Source organism: Pseudorca crassidens, chromosome 9, assembly GCF_039906515.1.
Source record: "Pseudorca crassidens isolate mPseCra1 chromosome 9, mPseCra1.hap1, whole genome shotgun sequence".
NCBI classification, from domain to species: domain Eukaryota; kingdom Metazoa; phylum Chordata; class Mammalia; order Artiodactyla; family Delphinidae; genus Pseudorca; species Pseudorca crassidens.
Window position 1 is genome coordinate 3,320,364 of NC_090304.1, and position 25,202 is coordinate 3,345,565.

General features: G+C 56.9%; 1 protein-coding gene across 7 annotated transcripts in view; it reads left to right on the forward strand.

The window, feature by feature from the left end:
- Positions 1 to 25,202, forward strand: part of SHANK2 (SH3 and multiple ankyrin repeat domains 2) — a 548,806-nt gene that overhangs the window by 324,165 nt on the left and 199,439 nt on the right. The window contains exon 1 of one of the 7 annotated variants that reach the window (XM_067747971.1): positions 21,052 to 21,591. The exons of the other annotated variants lie outside the window; for them this stretch is intronic. Within the exon in view, the coding sequence (XP_067604072.1) occupies positions 21,525 to 21,591 (67 nt within the window). The 5' untranslated portion in view covers positions 21,052 to 21,524. Of the gene's footprint in view, positions 1 to 21,051; positions 21,592 to 25,202 lie in introns of those variants that run through there. 7 annotated transcript variants of the gene reach the window in all.

Consider the following 25,202-nt stretch of genomic DNA (forward strand, 5'->3'; position numbering starts at 1 on the left):
TAAAAAATAAAAATAAACCGATGGGCTTCGAGGCACAGTGCCGATTTACTAGGAAAGCCCGGTGAGGGGATGAGTGGGGCTCTGTGTCGAGCTGCTCGAGCTGCCGTTACAGAATCACACGGACGGGGCAGCTTAAACAGCACATGTTTATCTTCTCCCAGTCCTGGAGGCCCGAAGTCCGAGATCGAGGTGTAGGCAGGTGTGGTCCCTTGGGAGGCCTCTCTGCCTGCTGGCTCGTGACCCCCCTTCTTGCTGTGTCCTCACGTGGCCATCCCTCTGTGCGCGTGCATCCCTGATGACTCTCTGCGTGTTCAAATATCCTCTCCTTATGACACCAGTCCGACTGGATTAGGGCCCATCCACGTGACCTCATTCAACCTTTATTACGTCTGCAAAGGCCCCATCTCCAAACCCAGTCACATTCTAGGCTACTGGGAGTTAGGGCTTCAACATACAATTTTGGGAGAGACACAGTTCAGCCCATAGCCGCCTCTGTGGGATCCACGTGGCCCTGGTGGATGGAACCCTTATAGGCTTAGATGGTTCCTTACAGGCTGGAACCAAACAGAATAGAACGCACACCCTCTCCACGTGGGCACAGACGGGCCTGAGACGCTGAGAAAGCGAGTGAGAGGCGGGGGCCTGGGTGTAAAGGCTGGCGCGTGTTCCTGCCCTAATGGCGGCAGGTTCTCACCAGGTGGTGAGCAGGTAAAGGGAGAAAGGCCTTGTTGCTGATGGATTCCTGCCTTCTTCCGAGAAGAGGAGAGAGGACAGAGGGAGAAGGGCCCGGGTCTGGGGGGTGTGTACACCCCGAGTGCGTGTGCCCTTACACACAGTCCTTGGTCGGTCAGGTCCCCTGGTGGGCGTGGCCCCACTGGCCGCACCAAGTCATTGGTTAACAAGCTGAGGAGGTGCAGCCCGCCACCAGGTGTCCAGACCAAGATGGCAGACGAGCCAACACCTCGGCTGGAGAAACTCAACAACAGCCTTTGCTCTTTGGCATCCCGAGGGCTGTCTGAACCCCCTTTTGCCCCAGTCCTTGCTCTGGAAGTCCTTTGGTCAGACCACGGACCCCTTCCCTGCCTTGGACCTGTCCTGGCCCACCGTGTAGGGTGGCTGGGGAAGCTGGGTGGGCCAACGGGCGGTGCGCGGACTGTGGGGCCCCCCTGGATCTGTGTGAACTTGAGTGCTGCTGGAGGGCGTGTAATGGTGATTTGATGAGTGCTGCTGGAGGGAGTGTAATGGTGATTTGACTGATTCTGCGGTGTTTTACCACTTCCTCCAAAGAGCAGCGTGTTTTCCAGGAAGTTGGGCCTCTGGTTCATCCTCCATCCTCCCTGCACACCGTCTGCGCGGTCAGGACTGGCCAAGTGACGAGCAGCCCACCGCGGGAAGACGGGAGGGGGAGGATCCTGTGGCCGTCCTTCCAGCCGCCCCTTGATTGGTTGAAATACGAGGATGAGTTTGGGTCTAAACTGACCAGAACGGAACAGGGCAGGTGTGCAGACGCAGGGCCATCGCCACGAGCAAGCCTGCCGCTGCCATCACACCCGGGTCCCCATGCAGGCTGCCTCTTCCTCTGTCTCCTCGGCCACACCGCGTACCTTCCCTGAGGCTCGGGCGGCTGGCCTGTGACCCGCCCGTGAGAGCAGCGCCCCGCAGGCTGTTGTGAAGACTGGCCGGGCTGTGTATTTAGTGTACGGTCAGTACGAAGGGAAAACGCGGACTCGGGATGTCTGCCGGGCCACGCCTGCCTCCCTCTGTGGCTTTGCTTGTCCTTTAATTTAAGCATCTGATCTGCTAGGTCTCTGAGCACTTTCGAGACTCGTGTCGTTTCTGCCAAAAGCCCCTCTGCTCCGGTTCTGCTGCCCCGGGGGCGCTTCGGTGTCAGGACAGATGGGACGGCCTTTGGAGCAACGCTCGATGTGTGAACCGGCTCTGCCCCTGGGCGCAAACATCCCCCTTAGCCCCCGAGGCTCCTGTGGCTGTGGCCTAGCGTGGCACCCACGTCCTGGGCACTACGGGCCACTGTTCCTACATTTACCTCCCAGCAGACCCAAACAGGGGACCGTTCCAGAAGTTTTCCTTCACAGGCTCTCAGTCTCCACGGGTTACAGCAGCCCAGGGGAGGGTCACCTCCACCTCCAGCCCAGGTGAGAGTTTGCCACGAGCATTGGGAATCAGAGCGCAGGGGACCCAATCCAGCCCCAGGCATCCCTTCTAGAATTGACGGAGCTTTAGTGAGTTCGGGAAACTCATTTGTCACACGCCCTTAAGAACACGTGGCTTGGGCCTTTGCTGGTGGTGCAGTGGTTAAGAATCCGCCTGCCAGTGCAGGGGACACGGGTTTGAGCCCTGGTCTGGGAAGATCCCACATGCCGTGGAGCAACTAAGCCCGCGTGCCACAACTACTGAGCCCACGCGCTGCAACTACTGAAGCCGGCGCTCTGGAGCCCGTGCTCCGCAGCAAGAGAAGCCACCGCAAGGAGAAGCCCGCGCACCGCAACGAAGAGTAGCCCCTGCCTGCTGCAAGCAGAGAAAGCCCGCCTGCAGCAGCGAAGACCCAACGCAGCCAAAAGTAAATTAATTAATTTTAAAAAAAGAGAGAATACAGAGCTTCATTTTGCATGAAGACGCAGCTCTTCACTGTAGGTGGGGAGGAGTGGGACCCCCAAGGGGCGTCCCAGACGTCAGCTTCCTGCTCAGGCGCAGCCACTCCTCCGGACCGGGGATCCAGGTTCTGTCCTATTGGCTGGGGCCACGCCGTCCTCCTACAACTTAGCAACAGGGAGGTGAGCGGGTCCCCATATCATGTGGGTCCCACACTTGCACCTGGCACCCGGGAGTCAGGAGGCCTGAGCCCTTGTCCTGCAGAGATCCGCGCTCTTCACTCCCTGGGTACCACTGGGCATCCTTGTCTTTGTCCTGCACGTTCTCTGTGGTGCCTTATTAACAAATGTATTTTCTGTTTTTTCATTTTTGTGCTAACTTTTGTTACTGACAAGGAGCAAATGATGGGCCTTCTCACCATCTGTGTGCAGGAAATCTGGCCCCATAGAGCCTGTATTCTAGAAGCATCAGTCCTCTGAATATTGGAGATGTAAGAGTCTGTGGGTGGATCACGGCCTCGCCTTCCTGGGCACGGCTGAGGCTGCAGCCCCGCCCGGGGCCGGCTTCCCCGCACAGGCCCGCCATCGGGGGCAGGCCGCCCGCTCTGGCCAGTTAGCACGAAGAAGCATTTACAGACGTCTCCTTGCGTCGGTCTCCCAACCCCTTCCCCACCCAGACCAGCTAGAAGAGCATCTTTGTCAGGGAGAGGAGGACTCAGGAGGCTGGGTAACCACCTCGGGAGCACTTCCTCCTCTCCATGCCCAGGGCCCCTGGAGCGTCCTCTGATCCACAGGTGCCAGGAGCTGGGGTGCTGTCTGGGGCTCCCCTGGCCCACAGCATTGACCCAGCCTCTCCTACAAGGAGTAGCTGTGCTCTGGAGCTGTGGTCTGGGAGGAAAGCTTCCGTTACAAGTTTGCTCTGTCCCCAGGATACCAGGGAGAGGGAAGTTCACACACTGCCGTTTCAGGGACGCTGGTCCTTCCAGGTCACTTTCTGGGGAGCCCTTAGGCTCAGCCACCCCCAGATACACCGTCATCGTCACGGGGACATCGGTGTTGAGGGTCCTTGATGTGCAGGATCTTCTGACCTGAGTCTGACTCTCTACTCTTCTTCACTTCAACCCTCGTGAGCCTGCACAAGTCGGTTTTGCCATCTGAGAAATGGGGGTGCGGTCTAACCTCACGGGGCTGCTGGGAGGCACAGGTGGGTTCATAGTGGAGCATGCAGTGCAGACCCCAGCGTGAGGCAGAGCTGGTGCATTTCTGGCTGGGGTGTCTGGGAAGCTGGGTGTCACTGTGTCCTCGTGTGGCAGAGAGAGAGTGAGCTCAAGTCTTCCTCTTCTTGTAAGGGCACTGATCCCGTCATGGGGGCCCCATCCTCATGACCTCATCCAACCCTAATTAACTCGCAAAGGCTCCACCTCCAAATACCATCATGTTGGGATGTATTAGACATAGGAATTGCAGGGAGACACAAGCATCCAGTCCATAGCAATCTGTGACAAGGTGTTGGGGTCAGGGCGGGGCAGGGGCCGTGTCAAGGATGTGTGGGAGAAGCTCAGTGATCCTGTGAACTCAGGAAGACAGTGGGCATCACAGGTCCGTGCCCAGGGCCATTGTCCCTGAGGACACAGCCTTGGAGCTGCATGAACAAGAGCGGAACGGCAGGAAGAGTGACGCCGGTGGGACGTGGGTGGGAGGTAGGTGAGGGTCACAGCCAGGTGTCGGGCCGAGTGGCCAGTTCTGTAGCCGGAGTGGCTAAGGCTTGAGTAGGATGATGTGGAAGAAAGCAGCCGCCAGACCGTTCCTCTTCGAGGCTCACCCTGAGGCACCCGGGCCTGCAGCTGCTCCTGGGGCCCCTGCCAGGTTGCACTTCGCCTCAACAGGTGACATCCCTGATAATGCCCTGCCCCCGCCATGGGAGCTCTGTGCACAGGGTCCCATGTGTGGCCCAGCGCCAAGCAACTCAGAGTCACACTCCAGTCCCCTTCGTCCTGGGGCCGTGTCCTCGGCACCGGACTCCTGGGGGTCTTCGTCTGGAGAATGGGCTCCGTGGCGGGAATGCCTGCTGGACTCAGAAGGGCTTTGGAGCCGCCCAGCAAGTCCTGCCTGTGAAGCGCCTAGAATGTGCCTGGCACCGATGACTCTTAGCAAATGCTGCTCACTGCATCGGTGTCCTGGGGCGGCCATGACGAACGACCACACGCTGGGCAGAGACATTGATTCTCTCACAGTCTGGAGTCTGGAAGTCTGAAATCAAGGTGTCCCAGGGCGGTGCTCCCTCCACGGCTCCAGGGGAGGATCCTTCCTGCCTCTCCCAGCTCCTGGGAGCCCCAGGTGTTCCTGGGCTTGTGGCCGCATCCCTCCAACCTGTGCCTCCACCTTCACACGGCCTCCCCCTCTGTGTGTCTGTGTCTCTTCTGTCCCTGACGAGCACACTTGTCATTGGATTTAAGGCCCAGCTGGGTAACCCAGGACGATCCCAGCTCGAGATCCTTAACAGCCGCAAAGAGTTCTTCACCAGATGAGATCACATCTGCCAGCAGTACCTTCCTCCTTACTGGAGAAGCACCCAGTGACTATTGACAGCTGGGGGCACGAGCTTTCGAACCTGCCTGCGGTCACCAGCTGAGCACCCCCCTCTCCTGGCCAGGGGCCTCTGTCATTCCTCTGCTACCAGGCTCAGCTGGGTACTTACCCAAGAGCCTCAGACATGGGCCAGCTTGGGTCCAGCTTGGCTGGGCCTCAGGGGGCCTCTGATGAGATGACTACCATTTAACGATGTTGAAGGCTGCCCTGGTGACTGGAGGAGGGCGAGTGGCCTGGGCCAGGAGAACCTGGCAAGCAGCAGAGAAGTCTGAGGCCATATCATAAGGAGCATGTGTCCGGGGCAAGGGAGGTGAGAACATAACATCCCCCTATCACTCCCTCTGCACACTCGCCGTCATGCTGGGCTGGGGCTGGCTCAGGGACCCCAGGGTTCCCTAGGTTGGTAGATGCCCTCGCAGGGCGGGGGCCCTTAAAGCTGCCCGCTGCCAGGGCAGCCACGGCCACCTCCACCCGCCCACACTGACCCCCACGATGGAGGGATCACACTGGCCACTCCAGCCCAGACTCAGTGCAGGCCTCTCGCTGAGCACAGACGCTCTGCAGCCGCTGAAGCCTGCATCCACCCTATCTCCAGGGTAACGCAGAATCCCTCCATGTGCTGCTTAAAATATCCTGCCGCTCCGCGCCGCACAGCGTTTGCTCTGCTCTCGGCTGGGCTGCCTCCTGCCCGGGCTCCCTCCCCCAGGGCCCTCTTCTCTCAGGCGGTCACTGGGAAGACCCCAGGGCCAGTAGCCCCTCTTCTCGCCTGTCTGACACAGCCCATCCCCAGGCTGCCCTCTGGCCTCTAGAAGGAGGGGCGGGTGGCGGCCCCCAGGACCCAGGCCATAGTCCACAGCCTCTCCTGGCAGGAAGGTCGATGCCAGCCCTCCTGCCACGCCCAAGAGCACCGGCTGTGCCCACTTTCTCCTGGGCCCTCGCCCTCTAGATTCTCAGCAGGGACAGCTGAAGGACTGGATGTCCTTGGGGCACTGGGCTTCTGCTCCAGGTCAGTGGAGCCCGGCTGTGTCTCTCCAACCTCACCACGGCTGTGGCTGCCTTGGGCAGGGAGACCCAGGCTGTCCTTTCTTGCTCCCTGTCACTCATCATGACGTGGGCTTCTAGAGGCATCTTTTAAGTGTGACCTTCACACATGTTCCTTTAACATCGCTCAGATTTTAATTATTCTGGCTCTTCAAAGCCGGCTCAGGAGCACCAGGCAAAGTATTCCCAGGCAAGCAGCTCAAATACCTTTGCACTTAGCAAACGCTGCACGCACGGTGCCCTGTAGGGTCGGCCTCTGTGCCGCAGCCCAGCCGCCCGGCCTCTTCCCCCCGCCTCCCGCCTCCCCGCTGACCACTGCCTCCCAGCTCTGGCTGGTTCTCCCCTCTCTCCCGCTCTCTGCGCCTCTGTCTCCTGCCGTGAGCATGTCCGTGGCAGGGACTCAGCCCCGCACTCTGTCTCCATCCCTTTGGCCAGGCACGGGCCAGGCCCAGAAAGGCACCAGGGTAACAAGTGCTGGAAGGTCTCCCTCCCTGCCTCCGAGAGCCTGTGTTTCTCCTCCTGCATCCTCTGCTCCCCACCCTGAGCCCCTTTCCACACCTCCCCCTTCCCCAGCCCCCCTGCCTGGACCCCACACCACGGGCCCCGCCTACCCCCGACCTGCCTGCCCAACCTCATCTCCATCCCCTGAGCCAGGGCTCGCTCCACGAACCGTGCCTTGAAGGGCCAGAGAGTAAATACCTGTCTTCAAGGGCAGGGCGGGTAGCAGCAGCTTCCCCCTTGCATCATAGCACAAAAGCAGCCACACGCAGTACGCGGTGAAAGGAGGTGACTGTGTTCCAACAAAACTTCAGTGACAAAGTGGGTGGCGGCCTCATTTGCAGACCCCGTGGTGGCCAGGAGTTCAGGCCCCGGCTTTCAATCCCAGCTCTACTTCCAAGAGTTACGAAGCTTCCAGAAAAGGATGGATCCTCTCAAAGTCTCAGTGTCCCTGTCGAAAATGAAGATGGTCATTCTGTCACCACTCGGGGCTGGAGTGAACGCTGGCAAGGTGATCCGGGGTAATCGTTCATTGTTATTAAGGATCGTGATAACACCCTCAACTCCTTGCCCTGTGAAAATATGCCCAGTTTTGTACACTACTGGGTCTCTGCTGTGCTGTTCCTCCTGCCTCGGATACCCTTCCCTCACTTGTCCATCTGCCAAATACTCATCCTACAAGACCCAGCTGGGAGAGCCCGCACTCCTGTTTGCCCCCAGAGGGCACGACCCGTCTCCCCTCCGTGGCCCGTCCCACTCTGTTGTGATGATCTGTTCCGTGTCTGTCTCCCCCCAGCCTGTGCCTCGTCTAGGCTTAGTCATCTCTCCATCCCCAGCATCTGACATGCAGAGACGCTCAGATTCATTCATTCCGCAAAGATGTGCTAGTGCAGGCTGTGTGTGCCAGACACCGTTCCAGGAGCTGGGTTCCAGCAACAGGCGGGGAAACGGCAACCACTGGGGGACGAAGCCGCATGTCGGGGGTGGGAGTGCTGGCAAGCAGAGGGGCAGGTGGCGTACAGCGAGGCCACAGATGGCAACGCCGAGGTGGGGTGTCCAACCTGGAGGAAATGAGGGGTGAGCCGTGCAGACGTGGGGTAAGGGCATTCCAGGCAGGAGAAGCAGGTGCAAAGGCCCTGAGGCAGGAAGGGGCTTGTGCTTCGGGACCAGCAAGGAGAGTGTCGTGACTGTAGTGCGATGGGGAGGGGGTGATCCGACTGAGGGATGGGCCACAGTAAGGACTCTGGGTTTTGTTCTGACCCATGGGGCCGTTCAAGGGTTTGAGCAGAGAAACAACGTGTTGGTAGAAAGGAAAGTTTGCTTTATTCAGGAGGCCGGCAACCTGGGGAGAAGGTAGACTCCTGTCCAAAAGCCAACTTGCCCCTGCCGATCAGGGGACAAGAGCTTTTAGAGGGGGGTTTCGGGGCCGCACAGGCAGAGGGAGGGGGCCACGTGCGGAACAGCCCAGTCAGCTCCGGCAGTCATCCTTGAAAGTGGTCTATCAGCAGCATCTTGATGGTTTTAAGTACAGCTAATCTTTGGTTCCAGGGTCAGTTTGTTCCCATTTCCTTGAGGCCAGTCCTCAGAATTGCGGCAGCTTATGTCATGGCTACAGTCTGGTCGTCATGTAGTTAACTTCTACCTGGTCGGGGTTCCAGTATCTACAAGACAGCTCACAGGATACGGCTCAGAATATGACCTAGAGCCCTTGAGAAGGAACTAAAGGTCCTTGACTTTGTTCAATGGCTAAACTATTATTATTTTGTCCTGTTTGACTGCTTTTTCCTTTGTTTCCATATTTTCTCACTTCTCTGATTAAATTTATTCTTTGGCCAAAATTTTCCTACAGACAAGAGGCAGGTGGAGGACATGGGGCAGGGGGGTCTGTCCTGGGAAGGCTCCACAGGGTCCTGCTCGATTTGAAGGCTGCAAACAGCATTAATAATAAGAGCCCGGGCTTCCCTGGTGGCGCAGTGGTTGAGAGTCCGCCTGCCGATGCAGGGGACACGGGTTCGTGCCCCGGTCCGGGAAGATCCCACATGCCGCGGAGCGGCTGGGCCCGTGAGCCATGGCCGCTGACCCTGCGCGTCCGGAGCCTGTGCTCCGCAACGGGAGAGGCCACGACAGTGAGAGGCCTGCGTACCGCAAAAGTGATAATAATAATAATAAGAGCCCTAGGAGTCGGCACAGCTAGGATGCATTACCGCTTGCTCTTTGCAGGCTCCACGCATCTGTGTGTGGTGGGTACCGTTACAGATGAGGAAATCGAGGTGTGGAGGCGTGACTGGCTTTGCCCAAAGCCCCAGAGCCATCCATGGTGGGGCAGGACTGAAACCTAGGCCATGGGGCACAGACACCCACGCGATCTATTACTTTTCTGTAACGGTTCTCGGGACGTCATTCAAATACTATAATAACCAAGCTTTGAAAGCGCGCAGTTCTGTGGCCGTCGGTGCATTTACGAAATTGCACCACCGTCACCACTGTCTAGTTCCAGAGCATTCTCATCACCCCAGAGGGCAGCCCTGGACCCGTTCGCAGCCACTCCCCATTCTCCGCTCCCTCCAGCCCCTGGCAATACCAGTTGACTTCCTGCCTCTGGGATTTACCTGTTCTGAACCTTTTGGACCAATGCAGTCGTGCATCTGGAGGGCACTCCCTCCCTCACTGAGCGTCGTGTTTCATCAGAGGGAGTGCGTGGGGTAGCGTGTGAGTGTAATTAAAAGTGTTTGGAACTTGTTTTTCTTTAAAGAAAGCCTGAATTGGGGGTAGCCTGGTCATTCCGACGTAGCATCTAAGACAAAACAAGAACCACACGGCTTCTGCGTGATCTAAGTGCATGTTTGTTTCAGCCTTGAGTGTTTCCAGACAGATGTGTTGATTGGGTGGAAATTAATTTTCTCTGCCCGTGAAGCTAAGGAGCCTGGCCCCATTCTACCCAGGCGACCTGGAGCCCTGGTTTCCACGCTGGGGCCCTCGGAGCCCTGGGAATTCACTCACATTTGCTGACAACTCATCCGAGTCTGCGCGGTGAACAGGCAGGGGGCAGGCTGCCAGGTGGCCTTGAGTTAATTGGCAGTCGGGAGGGGCCGCCTTCTACCAGATGAATTCAGCGTGATCGCTCCGGAAACACAGTGCCTCGGACCAGCCCCCTGGCTGAGGATGAATTGGTCCCCTTCTCACTCATCCCAGAGGAAGGCTGTGTGGTGCATCTGCGCGTCCTGCAAAATCCCATCTGCATTTGTGGAGGCGTGCGACGCTCCCGTGTCCTCAGCAAGCAGATGGAGTGCCCTGGGCACTGGCTGGGTACCAAACGAGGAGCATCTTTCCCTGTGTTGGTTACCAGGCGCTGCCCTCTCTCTGCCTGGCTCGGTCTCTATGGCGATAGTAAACAGGGAGCTGGGAGGGAGGTGTTGGCTTCGTGTATACCTGCCTGTTCTTTGCCCTGACACGCAATGCTCGCGTAGCCGTTTACTCTTTATTTAAAGCATTCACAGCACAGAACAGTAAACACAGCAGAAGCCTTCGTCGAGACCCCTGTAGATAAGTTCTGGAAAATGTCAGCCAACAAAATGGCCAGAAAACCTCTCGGCCGCCTTTTCCCACACGAAGAGAGTCACCTTGTTGCTTTGTAGGTTTCCTTTTGTTCACATAAATGTTCACGCAGAGAAATGGAGAACAGCCCACGGCCTCCACAGGATGGTGCGGTGGAAAAGAAGTTTGCTTCTGCCGGGCCTCCAGCTGAATGTCTGTGGTCACAGCTGATCTTCCTAGGACCTCAGGAGGTCGCTTAACGCGGAGTCGTAACTCAGGGTGGTCCCGAACGTTGACCTGGGTTTTCTCATCTCCGCCTTACACCTGCCCCTCGTGGGGTGCAGAGCTGGGATGGCGGCACACGTTTTACAAACGTGGAAACAGCTTAGCAAGGGGAACACTCTTGTCCAAGGGCATAAACTGCGAAATGGCAGTGATTCTGGCTACACAGCCAAAATCCAACACCTTCTCCACGACTCCAGCTCCTAGGATGCTCGCTGCTGTTCCTGGTGCCTCTTCCATCATAAAGCACATAACCTACCACCTCAGCAACCAGAAAGCCTCGGAAACTACCCAGAAGCCAGTGGAGGCTCAGCATCCCCGCAGCAGACCCCACAGGAAGCTCTGCCATTCTCTGGAAAGAGACATTAAACATGGTAGTTTACACATGAAGCGTTAGCCAACCACCCGCACCAAGTTTTCCAGACCATCCTTCTAACGCTAATAACTTCTCCCCTCGGTTGCCTTGCACTTTAAAATTCGCAGTGCGCTTTTTTGCAGTTACCCGTGTGACTCTTACACGCTGCTCCATGAAGGGGGCAAGACCTGTCCCCTCCAGTTAGATGGTGAAACCGTCGCCAAGTGATGGAGTGACTTGCCGAAAGTCGGGTAACTAATGTAGCAGTCAGCAGTTGCTGCGTAAGAAACTGCCCCCAAACTTAGTGGCTCGAAACGATAACCGTTTATCTCACGACTGTGTAAATCAGCAGATTCGGCTGGGCTCTGCTGGGAGCTTCTGCCGTTCTCACTAGACGCCGACTTGCGTCTGTAGAGGCAGTTGGTGAAGAACCAGCAAGTTGGCAGGGCTGCTGGGGCACTGGCCTCATGGTCCAGCGGGCTAGCCCACGTGGTGGCTGTGCAGCATTCAGGACCAGCAGAAAAGGTACGGCCTCTGGAAATCTGGACTCAGAACTGGGACAGTGTCACCGACACTATGTTCTGTTGGACAAGGTCACAGGGCCAGCCAGGATTCTGGGGCTGGGCAAATAGACCTTGTCTCTCCATGGAAAGACTTCAAAGTCACATTGCAAGTGGGTGTGGATACAAGGAGGGGAATAATTGCAGCTATTTTCGCGAACAGTCTACGGCAGTCGACTGCCACCTGCCATCCCGGGTAATCTTAATTTCTTCTTTCCTGAAAACTTCCTGTGAGCCTCACAGACAGAAACGCTTGCTCCTGCCTGTTGGTTGCCCCTGGCTTTGTTCGCACCTCTGGTCAAGCCCTGGTCCCAACCAGATGGGAGCTGCTTCGAGGCCAAGACCCTGCCTCCCCAGCCCCTGCCCAGAGCCTGGCACGTGGGGCCTCACGAAGCCCTGGTGGGTGGACGCCGTTGACCGCAGGGGTCTGAGCCCCTCTGGTTCCTGGACCTCTGCTCTCCCTGCCTCAGAGGCAGCCGAGGGCCCTTCACCCACATCTTCCACCAGCCCCAGGGAGCCCAGGCCCCTCCAAGATGCTGATGGGAACTGAGTGGGCCTCCGCCTCCAACTGCTTTGTGTGTTAGAATCTGGATAAGATTTCACTGGAGAAGAGGCGCCCACCATGGCAGGCTGGGAAAGAGATTTAAAGGCCCTCTGAATACTTGAAAGAAGTACAGCTCTGAGGAGCTCGGCCGCGCTTGGAGAAAATGCATGCAGCTGAGACAGCACGCCTGCGCTGGGCCCCAGCCCCGCCACCGCCGGGCACCTTCACACCCGCCCGCGTGGGCATGTGGCCCCTGGAGGTGGCCACGTCACCTGTCAGATGGGACCGGTTATAAGAACAGGCCCGCCTTGGGTGCTTGTGAAGATGGGGACAGACGCTGCAGCTTTGGAGGGGCCTGCGTGTTCCCCATGCTTTCTCAGGTATCTTTTCATTCACTTCAGTTGTCCGCAGAGGATGCTGGGAGAATCCGTGAAGACGGGGAATCAGTACATAGGGTGCCTACCATATGCTGGCAGGAAGCAGGCCTCAGGAACTGACCCCGCTCACTGTTGCTGATACTGAGACTTTGAAGCTGATACTGGCGCATTCCCTCACGCCACGCCCACGTGGGACAGTGGCCCGCCTCGGGGTGAGGTCGTGTGAAGATGCCCACAGGCTGGAGGGATTCAGCCCCGTCATGAGCCTTTTCAGGCATCAGGCCCTCGCTCTGACCCCGTTAGCTCGGAGCTCCAGCCAGCTGGTGGCAGCGGAGATATGGCAGCTGGCAAAGGCCTTGCAGGGGTGTCATTCCGGGCCACTGCACGCTGACAAGCCCTCAGCCCTCTCTGTTCCTACCCTGATATCCAAGGAAATTCCTCCTGCGAACTCAGTTTTTAATAGTCCCCAAATGTTGCAATATGATTCGTGTTAAATGTGACACAGAACCAGATGCAGATAAGTTAAATGTTGCTGGTTTGGGGTGTTAGTGGCATTTATGAATTTTGTAGGAAAACATTTACTCACTGCAATTTCACAGTAAAAAAAAAAAAATCACTCCCTTTCGTACACTCTACAGCACTCATTTTTGCCTGTGTTATTTAGGTTAATGAGAGTCTTAAAATGAGCTTCAGGATTTTCCCCCCCAAAGAATCAAGCTTTAAAGCACCATTTTCATGAAACATAGTATCTTTTCCTTTTCCTCTCTTATCTATGAAAGCTCGTGACATATAGTGAAACCGCTCAATCCCTGGACCAGCTTTTCTCAGTAACAGACCCCTGCATATTCCTCTCCTCTCGCTTAAATAAAAACCTCAGCCTCCTGAACCTTCCCTGAATTTCAGAAAGTCTGGCCCAAGTGTTAATGATCAGAGGAGTGAGACCACGCGGAAACAAAGAACAGCAATCCAGCAGGAGCGCTGGTAGCAATTTAAACAACAGATCAGCGGTGTAGCAGAGCGGCAGGACCTGTTCGTCCTCCCTGAAGGACCTAGAAACCAATGTCTGATGCACATTCCTAAGCTGTTTTTACAGAAACCAGACTCCCACCAGAGGGAAACTGTTGGCCACTAGCACATAGACCCCGGACCAGCTGGAACCAGAAGGTTGATGACCGAGACTCCCGAACCATCACCCTGTTACCTCACCACCAGCCAATCAGAGAATTGTGCGCGAGCTACTCACACACCCTGCGATCTCCTCCCTCGCCCTGTCTTTAAGAAACCCCCGAAAGCCACTGGAGAGCTCGGGTCCTTTGAGCACTGGCTGCCCCTTCTCCTTGGCTGACACCTGGAATAAATGCTGCGCTTTCCTTAACCACAAGCCTGTGTCAGTAGACTGGCTTTATTGAGCGGACGAGCAGGTTCAAGTTCGGTTTAGTGATAACAGCCAGCATTCAGCAGGTGTTGGTTTCCTCACCTTTGGACTGAAATTTGTGTTGGGTTTGGTTGGTACTATCATGGAGGCTTTTCTTTCTATCTCTGAACTCATTTTCTCTGGACAGCTGCCCCGTGGGGGTTCATGGACATAAACACACAAACCACCCGCTCCTGACCAGGGTTCACCACCTGATCAGATCCTTAGACCTTGAGAGGTTTCCACTCCCAAACACTGAGCTCTCTGAACCCAGAGTTAGCCTAGGTTCCTGCCACTTCTGGGCTGGTGTTTGGACCCAGAGCTGCCCAGACTTGTCCCGACCGCAGGGGCCCCAGCACAGCTCTGTGTGGGGTGGTCAGAAGCAGCCATCTGGTCGCCATGCTTTCTTGGGGAAATTCCAGCCTTTTTAATCCTCTGAATTACACATCGTCTGCATTTCTAAAAGGAAATGTGAAGAGATTAAAGGAGAAGACAGCCCGGCTGAGATCCAGGAGGGTTCTGGAGAGGATGCTCAGGGATTCTTCTGGCAGCGAGAGTTCTTGGGAAAGTTTGTGCATATTCATGGACATGCACACACACACGCATGCACACGCATGCACACGCGCACACACACGCATGCACGCACACACACACCAAAAACCACTCCCTGGTTGGATCTTCCTTCACTGACCGAGTGCATGAATAACCTTTGGGCTATTACATAATAACTTCTGGACGAGGGGTCCAGGGTTGGCTGTGAGTTTGAGGTTTTTTCCATGCGTCAGTTGACCGGGCTGGGGCTTAAGCCGTGAGAAGGCTCTGTGTGCGACCCCAGTGTGCTCAGAACAGCACTGAGGGGACAGCTGGCCCATCACAGCTGCTCAACAAAGCACCCTTTGGAGATGCTTCCCTCTGTTCCTCTCTTAGATGTGCTGTTTGCGCGTTGTCTATCTGCCTCCTTCGTCTCTGTGCTTACTAGAGTCTAGGTGGGACAGTCTCACCTGCAGAATGGCTGTATCGTGTGACACAAGTACTGATACTTGGCGTGGCTCTGAACTCTAAACAACAACACTGTTGCCGCGTGACAGTGTTACCGCAAACCGAGAGGCTTGTTCTGTGCGCGTATGAGCTCGCGGTTGCTGTGGTCAGGACGGGGCTCGGTTCCGCTGGCTCCTCTGCTCAGCGTGGTGGCTGGGCTGTGTCCTCATCGGAAACTTGACTGGGGAAGGATCCCTTCCAAGCCGTCTCGGGCTGTCAGCACAATTGAGTCCCCTGGGTTTGTAGGACCGAATGCTTCCGTTTCTGGCTGGCTGGAGGCTGCAGGCCCCTCTCAGCAGACAGAGGCCACCCCCAGTTCCTCCCAGGTGGGATTCCCCAAGAGGGTCACCTGCTTCCTCCCACCGGCAAGAGACAGAGACGCAGTGAGAAAGGCGCCGCGATATCATAAGTGACAGAGTCGTGTGACCGCGCACACCCTGACCCCTTTGCCACCTCCTGCCAGTTAGAGGCACGCCCCCCTACACACACTCACATGGAGGGAATCTCACTGGGAGGTGGGATCCTCGTGGCCACTCAACAGTCTCTGCCATGGAGACCATTAGCATATTTCTAACCCCACTTGGGGTCCGGTGGCACTTCGTATCATATCGAGAGAAGGAAAGTAGGAAACAAACAGAGAAGTGCGAGCTGGGGCTTCTCCAGTGTTAGTGGTGGGGTTTTTCTCTACCTGGTATCCTTTGGAAAGCTTTGGTTATTCCAAACCTGTTTTATCAGGAGGCTTAGCGTCTTCCAGAGCCCACTGTATCCTGCTGCCACTTCTCCCGTCATCGGTCCTGCTTTGAAGCTAAGAGATTCTTGGAATAACTCCCCGGGTTAATGCGCCACGAGCCTTTGAAGCACGGAGGGGTGGGGGGTGAGGTTTTAACTTGTATTTCTGGCTCAGTCCTTTCAGAAACCATCTCTCACAGCAGCTCTCAGTCTCCCAGCTCTAAGAAGCACGATGCACCCATTTATAAAAACAGTGATGGGGCTTCCCTGGTGGCGCAGTGGTTGAGAGTCCGCCTGCCGATGCAGGGGACACGGGTTCGAGCCCCGGTCCGGGAAGATCCCACATGCCGCGGAGCGGCTGGGCCCGTGAGCCATGGCCGCTGAGCCTGCGCGTCCGGAGCCTGTGCTCCACAACGGGAGAGGCCACAACAGTGAGAGGCCCATGTACCGCTAAAAACAAACAACGAAAAAAAACAGTTATGTGCGAGGATCCCTTCCTCTTTAAATGAAATTCTTACCCCCAAAACCCCCAATACACCTAATTTCAAAAAAATAATATCACACTTTTTATCAGCCAATGCCCAGTCAGGAACAAACCAACACCTCTGCAGGTGCTTCAAGCAGAGAGGACGGAATAAGGGAAATTGGTTTCAAAAGTACAGGAAGGGGGACTTCCCTGGTGGCGCAGTGGCTAAGAATCCACCTGCCGATGCAGGGGACACGGGTTCGAGCCCTGGTCCGGGAAGATCCCACATGCCACGGAGCAACTAAGCCCGTGCGCCACAACTACTGAGCCCGTGTGCTGCAACTACTGAAGCCTGCACGCCTAGAGCCCGTGCTCCACAACAAAAGAACCCACCGCAGTGAGAAGCCGGTACACTGCAATGAAGAGTAGCCCCCGCTCGCCACAACTAGAGAAAGCCCGCGAGCATCAATGAAGACTGAACGCAGCCAAAAATAAAAAATACATTTTAAATTAAAAAATGTTAAAAGTACGGGAAGAGGGACTTCCCTGGTGGCGCAGTGGATAAGACTCCACGCCCCCAGTGCAGTGGGCCCGGGTTCAATCCCTGGTCAGATCCCACATGCATGCTGCAACTAAGAGTTCACACGCCGCAACTACGGAGCCCGCCTGCCGCAACTGAGAACCAGTGCAACCAGGAAAAAAAAAAAAAAAGGACGGGAAGGTCTGGAGGAAGAGAAAGGGGCAGGTGATGCCACCCAGAGACGGGTCATGGCAAGATGCCACCGCTGCCCCTGGGTTAGGGGATCGAAAACAGCCAAGAGACGTTCCTCAGGGTGCGCAGAACCTTCCTGCAGGGACGCCAGAGCAGTGGTGCTTCCCCGCAGCCTGGCGCCAGGGTCTCCTCCAGAACCCCTTTGACTGTTGTCCTGGCAAAGGGGTCTGGGAAACACAGTGTCCATACTTACCCCCCTCCCAGGGCGCAGAAGGGTGGGAGGGAGACAGAGTACCAAAGGGGGCACACGTCCCCACTGGGGTGGCAGGAGGTATGAGAGGGCCCCGTGACGGTGCAGGATTATTTCGGTGCGCGCACGCTCTGGGGCCCCCAGACCGGAAGGCAGTAGTTACACGGTTGCTTCTGCTCAGGGAGGCGCCAGGATTGCCCCAGACGCTGCCTGATATGCCTCCAGAGGGTCCCCGCCGCTAGGGGTGTGGCCTGGGGACTCGGTGAGCGTCACGGAAAGGCTGCAGATGAACAAAGAATATTCTTCACTTAATGTTGAAGGTGCTGGCGTTTCTGCAGCATCCAGTGTGTGTTTGATCCACGCCAAAATCCCCGTGTCTCGTGTGACAGGAACGTAGATCTGAGCTCAGAGATCCACCCTCCCACAGCTGGCACGTGCTCACAGTACCTTCCAGCACTGGGGCAGACGACCTCCAAACCAGCCCCAGGACACAGGACTGCCCCCCCGTGAGAACACTGCCGGGGCCCCTGCAGCTTGCAAGGTGGTGCCCAGAGCCCGATTCCACCTGCAGCTGCCTTCAGAAAGAACAGCGCTTTCCTGGAAAGTAGGATTTGCACACTGTTGAGATTCCGTTGACCTCAGACCCCACCGCTCCCTACTGTCTAATGCCTGTTCCTTGACACACGGCCCGCCTGGAGACGTTTGGGTCTGTGACTCCTGCACGTAACTCTGGTTTGTTTATTAAACCCAAGGGACAGATACCCATTGAGAACTGAGCCCGTGCTTGCTGCCAGGGAGGAAGCGTCAGAGACGGGAAAGCGAGTGTGTGCCCATGAGCAGCTCACACTCCGGGAAACCCCACACGCCCCAACGCGCAGACCTGTTGGCTGTGACACATGTGAATGGGGCTTGAGAGGGGTGCTGGGTCCTCCCGGGAAGGAACACAGAGCCCGCCTGAGAGACCGGGTGTCTACGCGGAGAGCAGAGGCATCCCGAAGTCCTGGGTGCTGACTGGAGCCGAAGGAGATGCTGGGTGGGATCCAGGGAGGGGTCCAACCTCAGCCCTGTGGTACCAGGCAGAAGGGGGGCCCCAATATCCCAGGAATGTGCACTGGGCTCCTTTGGGTTCTGGAAAGAAGCTCTGAGTTTTAGGTCTTCTTTGAAAAGAGAAGAATTCTGAATCCCCAGCCTGTGCTCCGTCCCTCCCACCGTGAGTGTGTGTGTGTGTGTGTGTGTGTGTGTGAGCGTGTGTGCGTGCGCACGCACACATGAGCCTCAAGAACACACAACTGTCAGCCCTGCCAGTTTCTAGGTCATTAGAGGCAGGTGTTCTGCAGAGAGAAGTAAATGCGTCTCAGTGTCTTGGGTCTCCCGCCCGGGAAGCTCCGTGGGTGTGATGGGCGCGGTCTCCAGGTGTGATGGGCGCGGTCTCCAGGTGTGATGGGCGCGGTCTCCAGCTGCTCTGTCCATGGCGCAGTCAGCGGGCGCCCTTGGGGCTGCGCGTCCATCCCCTGAGAGTCGGTGCCCTGTTCATCCCCACTTCCCTGATGCAGGAACACACTTGTCTCGTCTGCTTGGGCCGCCCTGACCAGGGCTCACACAGCAGATGCTTCTCACGGTTCTGGAAGCTGAAGCCCAAGGTCTAGGCACCGGCTTTGTCTCTGGAGAGGGCTCTCTTCTCGGTTTGCAGGTGGCTGTCTTCTCTTGCTCCCTCGCAGGGCGGGAGGAGTGAGCTCTGGTCTTTTCCTCTCCTTATAAGGACGCTAATCCCCGATGGGGGCTTACCCCCCATGACCTCGTCTAACCCTAATCACCTCCAAATGCCACCCCACAGGAGGGGGGTTAGGTCTGCAACATATGAGTTTGAGGGGAGGGAGAACACAGTTCAGTCCATAACGCAGCACAAAGCTTCAGGAACGTCCCTAAAGACCCCGTAACCCGTGGGCGTGTCAGGGAGGGGATGCGACCCAGGCCGTCGTGACCGCAAGGTGCGGAGCTAATCCTTTGCTGTCTCTGGAGGCGTCAGCAGGAAGGACCACGTCCGTGCGTGTGTGTGGTGCCCTGGGCCACGTCCACCCTTGTGATAAGCCGGCTGCACAGGTGATGATTCCACACAGCACTTCACCGTTTCTGCGGCGCGTTTGTGTGTTCCGTGGGAGCGTGGGGGCGTCTGGGGGCACAGGCCTGGGGACACGGGTGTCCAGGTCAGACTTGCCTCGCCCACCTGGGGCTACCTCCCAGCCATCTCATGGTTTTCAGTTCGTCCTTCCAAGAGGACATGTTCTCGCTGGCCCGTTTTTCCTGAAGCAGAACCTCAAGGTGGGTGAGAAACTAGCCAAAGGTCACAAACCAGGAACGGCCAGCCCTGCACCTAGAGCCCGGGGTCTGCCCGCCACCCTCTCCCCCATCGGCCTGCCGTGCAGCTCAGCAACCTGGAAGGAGGTGGAAGCTCCCCTCCCACGTGCAGCCCCAGCGGATCGCCCTCCAAGGGGGACGGGGCACCTCCAAGGACACGAGCCTTTGAGCCGCCCGCGGGGAGGGGGGACTTGGGGCTGAGGGCCATGTGCGTGGTGTGGAGCGCAGAGAAGGAGGCTGGGCTGTGGTGGAAAACCCGCTCCTGTCTCCACTGCCGCTTCCCATGGGCTCCCTCCTGGGGAGTGGCGGCCACAGCCCCTGGGCCTGTTTCTGTGACCCCTGCTTTGCCCGGAGACCAGTTATCTGCGGGTGAAGGGAAGGGGCTCTGAAGAAGCCGGAGTCCACTTAGGTCTGGGCCACAGGGTAGCAGGATCAGGGAACCGTTCAGATCAGCCAGGACCCCCAGTTAGGGACCCGCAATTTACCTCCTAGGAGGAAGCCCACGGCCTACACATCCCAGCCCACCTTGGTCTCCATCCCTACCGGTCAGCTGAGAGCCCTGCGTCCCCGGGAGTGTGAGGCAGGAGGTGGGGACATGGCACGGGCACAGGGCTGGGGCAAGAGTCCCAGGTTCCAGGCCCACTTTTACCTGGCTGTGTGCCCTTAGGTCACTCACTTAACTTCTCTGGGCCAGTGTCCTCGTCTCTTGAGTCTTCATGGGGCATTTATTCCAACACGGTTGCGTGAACAGGACTCAGAGGGTGAGTTATACCTTGAGCTAGGTGGCGTTGAGCCCCACCAGTGTACAGGGAGCAGGGGTTCTTGCACTCGTTACATTAGCACTGAAGTCAAAATACTCACAACCCTAACATCCCATTTTAATAATTTATGTACTAATTATCAAATTAATAAGTAACTGGTTTAATTAATTGATAATCAACTTCAGAGAACTTATTATTATCCCCATCTGACAAATAAGAGACTGCACCTGGGCCAGGCAGCCGGTGGGGGCAGAGCTGGGACCTGGACCCTGGCAGTCGCCTGGCCCCATGGCCTGCCTTTCGGGGTCCAGAGAACCTTGACTGAGAATCACCAACCCTTTGGACCGACAGAAATCCTGCCGCTCAGACAGGTGAGGGTCGTGTCCAAGGACACACAGTGAGCTCGTGGCAGCTGTTTAAGAAAAGACATTGATGACAGATGAGAAAAAGGAATCAGAGCCCAGGCTCTACCCCATTGATGCTTCCCAAACACGAGCCTAGAGTTGAGAGGATGTCGCTGACAAGGAGACGGGCTTGGTCCCCGCCCCCCGAAGCAAGGCTCGGCCCCCCGCCCCTGCCTCCCGCCCTGCAGACCGCTCACCACCAGCCTTCACACTGAATGTACAGAGTGTCGCTGAATTTCCCCCCAGGTCCCTCCAAACCGCACCACGGCCCATCCCCCCCTCCCCCCACCAGGGATGCATGGACCAAAGGAAGGCATAACGGACAGCGTCAGCCAAGACCAACTTCACGGAGATGCCGTCCCTCCCTTTGGCCCTGGCTCAGCTGGTGGCGCGGCGAAAATGGACTGCGCCGCCCGGCCGTCTACCCTGCAGAACGCCGGGCTCAGAAACTGCCGGGACTGAAAAAAACCCTGTGTCACAAAATGAGAAAAAAATTACTCTGGACGACGGTGACAGCACCCTCTAAGTGTTACCTCGGCCCCGTGCTTATCGCCGGGTTGAATCATTTTCCTCTCCCCGCTAATGGCATGCGTAATTGCACTGGTTTTCCAGGCGTCCTTCACCCGTACTTATTTAGACTAGTGACTGATGCATTGCCATGGAAACCGGCACTAGGAAAAAAAAAAAAAAACCATCCCCAGTACAGTGGGAAGTGAGAGGATGCGGCTCCAACCTGGAGCTTACAACTTGTGTCAAAGAACCGAATTTTCAGCCGATCCCAGCGTGTGGTCTCCAAAAGTCAAATCTGCGAACCTCCCCGTGGATTAAACACTCGGAGCCGTCTTTCTTCTTCCTCTGATTTTTCCCCCCTTTTGTTCCGCGATTCTGACCCCAGAGGGCTGCAACTTTTTTCCTCTTGGATTAATGGACAATAGCAGATGAGGCCGGCCTCGTGGACGCGGGCTCCGCATGGACCCGGACAAGCAGTGGGACCAGCCTGAGTGAGATGGTCACACCCAGGTTAGAGATGATGGCTGAGAATTCCCGGTTCAAGAAGAAAGTTCATTTTGGAGGTATGATGCCGTCTCCGGGACCTGCTCCGGGTGGATGTGCTGAGTCTTTGTTCTTGACCCTCCGGGGATGGTGGCGCGGCAGGTCTGCCAGTCCTGCCGGTGCTGGGTGAGACAGGGTGGCTGGCTGTGTAGGCGATGGCTTTGCACTGGGTGTGTTTTAAAATTACTGTATTTCTGGTGGTTGTGTTTCACCAGGGAAGGCTATTGTTTCCATAACGGCTTTCCACTGCTCCCGAGATAGAAGGGAAGGTCAAGGCAGCCGTCAGATCACCCGGGCAGACTCCGGCCTCTCCCAGGGCCCTTCCCGTATTCTCAGGAGTCCTTTCGAGCACCCAGGCGGGGTTAAGACCAACTGGAGCATCTATTCCTAGTAAGCACTGTTACTAAACTCCAAGGGCGGACGACTGCATTGTGTGTTGCTGTGACTTCAATGCATAGATTTGTCCAGGATTCCTGTGTGTTCTCCCTGACAAACTGTATGGTACCTCCCCTCAGACTGGAGCAGGGCAGTGTGCCTCCCCGCCTGTCCAGCCGGCCCTCCTTCCAAGAAGGCATGGCTACTGTGGTTTTGGTTCGGTTCTTGTTTTAATCAAGTGGACTGGGTGCTCATCCACCGTTGTAGCCGTTGAGACAAGAAAACACCATCTGTATTTTCAGATTGCATCGCCTTCTTCACTTTCTACAGTTGGTTGTTACCAACTGTTCCCTCTCACTCCCAGAAGTGGAGGACAGAGGACACGGCTGGCTTGCAAGGGCTCCGGCCGGGGAGCTTGGCAACCTGGTCGGATAAGACGCATCTCCTTGAAGGAGCCCCCCTGCCAGGTGTCACTCTGAGGTGCGCAAAGAGGGGTGGAGCCACGGATGGTCGAGGCTGCGGCGACCCCCCTCTTCCCAGTCCCCTGGGCTGGTCCTGACCCGCCAGTGTCTGTCAGGGACGTGTAGCATCTTTGGGGGGCAGCTTGGTGGGTTACAGGGTATAAGTACCTCAGAGGCTGGTACCGCTTGTAAGGTCCCTGCCAGGGTGGGTCTTTGTGCCATCCTTTAGCGCCACTGGGATCCACTTAACCCTCCCCCCAACCCACCCTGCTCCTTCTAGGGATGAATCCAGTCGCTCCCTTGGTCCTGAACCGTGCTTAGCCCAAGATGTACCTGCCTCGACGCCGAGCTGGGAAGACTCAGCTGCCTTCCCACACACACAGGGCGGTTTCCTTGCGCTCAACAGGTCCCTTTTGCTCTGTGTCCTATTTCCTAAGCCTCAGCTGCCAGTGCCCCTAAAAAAGATTTTAAGGGACTAAAAAGAATCCTTCCACCCCCAGTCGGTTCCTGGGTTTAAATCCAGCTCTACTGTTCACACTTGTGTGCCCTTGGGCATCTCACTTCACCTTTCTGGGCCCCGGCGGTGGGAGGTGCCTAACCCTGCCTCGGGTGTTGTAAGGTTGGAGAGAGGGGCTCCACAGCGGGGGCTCCCCTGCACCTCGGTTCTGTGCCAGGCGCTGCAGTTGGCAGGGAAAGGCTGCAGTCAAGTGGGACCTAAGAGGTGATGATTTTTGGGGGGGAGGTCTTGATGTTGGAGGGGCGGGCGTTGGGCGGAGGCAGTGGGCGGGGGAAGCAAAAGGAGGGTCAGTCCAGGTATCCTGGCAGGACAGAGGGAGGAGCGCTGCTGCTCCCCCGGGGCCTGGCTGCTGGATTCAGTGCCAGAAAAGTCTTTTCCAGGTCCTGGCGTGTTTTCAAACACCCTGCCCCTCTGCACGGTCGCGCCAGCTTCCCCCGGCCCCTGCGCGTTCGCTGTGATGGAGAAGGAGAAGCAGGGCCTCCTCGGCTTGGACACTGCAGCCCAGCTTAGCAACAACGTGCAATCAGCCTCCTCCATTTACTGTAATTTCCATTTAAACTGCCTGTCTGGCTCCATGTATTGGTATAAATGCTTCCACTGAGCCGCCTGGGCTGATTTTTTTTTTTTTTTTAATTCTAATTACTAGAGTAGAAAGCAACTCATTGACAGCCAGCAGCTTCTTTCATTTGTCCAGCCAATTTGGGAGGGTGGAGATCGGGGAAACGTGGCCAGGAACCCAGCTTAGTCAGCTTCCCTCCAGTGGTGCCCCAGCCTCGCTTGGCCCAAGATTGGCGAGACGGGGAGAGAGGTGGGCAAAGCAGAGCTTCAGACCCCCGGTCACAGCGCCGGCTGCCCGGGCAGGAGACGTCCGATGAGTGAGTGGGGATCTTGGTGTCGGGAGGTGCCTCCCCGCACCATGGCCTTGGACAAGTCCCACTCATTCTCAGATGGGGGTCCTGAATCTGAAAGCCTGGGGTCCAGGTTTCCTACATTCCCTAGTCATTTTCAAGGGCAGCCTCGTAAATCATCTTCTGCTCATCTCGAAGGTTTATCCTTTAAAGATGCAAAGGGGAGACTTCCCTGGTGGTCCAGTGGTTGAGACTTCACCTTCTAATGCAGAGGATGTGGGTTCGATCCCTGGTCGGGGAGCTAGGATCCCACATGCCTCGGGGCCAAAAAACCAAAACATAAAACAGAAACAATACTGTAACAAATTCAATAAAGACTTTTAAAATGGTCTACATCAAAAAAGGAAATCTTAAAAAAAAATTTTCTTACAAGATGTGAAGGGGAGGATGCAGTCAAGTGCATGGTGGCCCCTTGAGCCGGGTTAGGATCCCAGCCCTCCACTCACGAGCTGAGCACCTTGCAAGTCGTCCCATGGTGTCTGGTCTTCTCCTGGGAGAACAGACATGCCTCGTGGAGCTGCCAGGTGGTGACAGCAGAGGCGTTAAGAGAGCAGCCTGAAAACCAGTCCATCACTCGTGAGCTGTGTGACTTGGGGTGGTCACTTAACCTCTCTGTGCTTGGTTTCCTCCCCTGTAACAACAGCACCTGTCTCATGGGGCTGTTGGCAACTAAACCAGAGAAGATGTGTCTTTGCAGTCGGGATGGTGCTGGGCTGGCTTCCAGAAACAGAACCCTCAGGAGCTGCTACCTAAACACAGGGCTTTCCCTGTCCCACCCAGCAGGAAGGCGGGGCCAGACCCAGCTCTTTCCTCCTGCCTCAGTCCTCAGCCGGCTTGGCTTCCACAATCCACATGGGAAAGGGAGCCGTGCCCTGGGGAGGCCTGGTTTGGGAAGGAAAGCTCCTCCCAGCAGACACCTGCTCCCACCTCACTGGCCAAGACCTGGTCACGTGGCTGCCCCTGGAAGATGGCTGGGGAAGTGGGTTCTTGGCACCCTAGTCCCCATGGAAGGAAAGGAGACAGTGCTTAGAAATAGGTGTTGAGTGGCTGGCAGAGGGTGCTGGTCGGAAGGAAGGCCACCTCGGCACAGGGCAGAGTGGCCTCTGCTCCCAGGTGTGCTGGGCAGTGCAGGGCAGTGGTTAGGGCAACCAGCTGCAGGACTGGGTCACCCGGGCTGGAGTCCCAGCTGCCGCCCCGCCTCGCCGACACAGCGCAGGGCGCTGCTGCTGAGGGCGTAGGGCTACTGGAGCGTTGCGAGGAGCTCACGTGTTTTGCACTTAGAACGGTGCGTGGCCACTGGGTGTCACCTGTGATGGTGATGGCGGGCGATGGGCGTCCACAGATCAGGACGGTGATGGCGGCAGTGATGC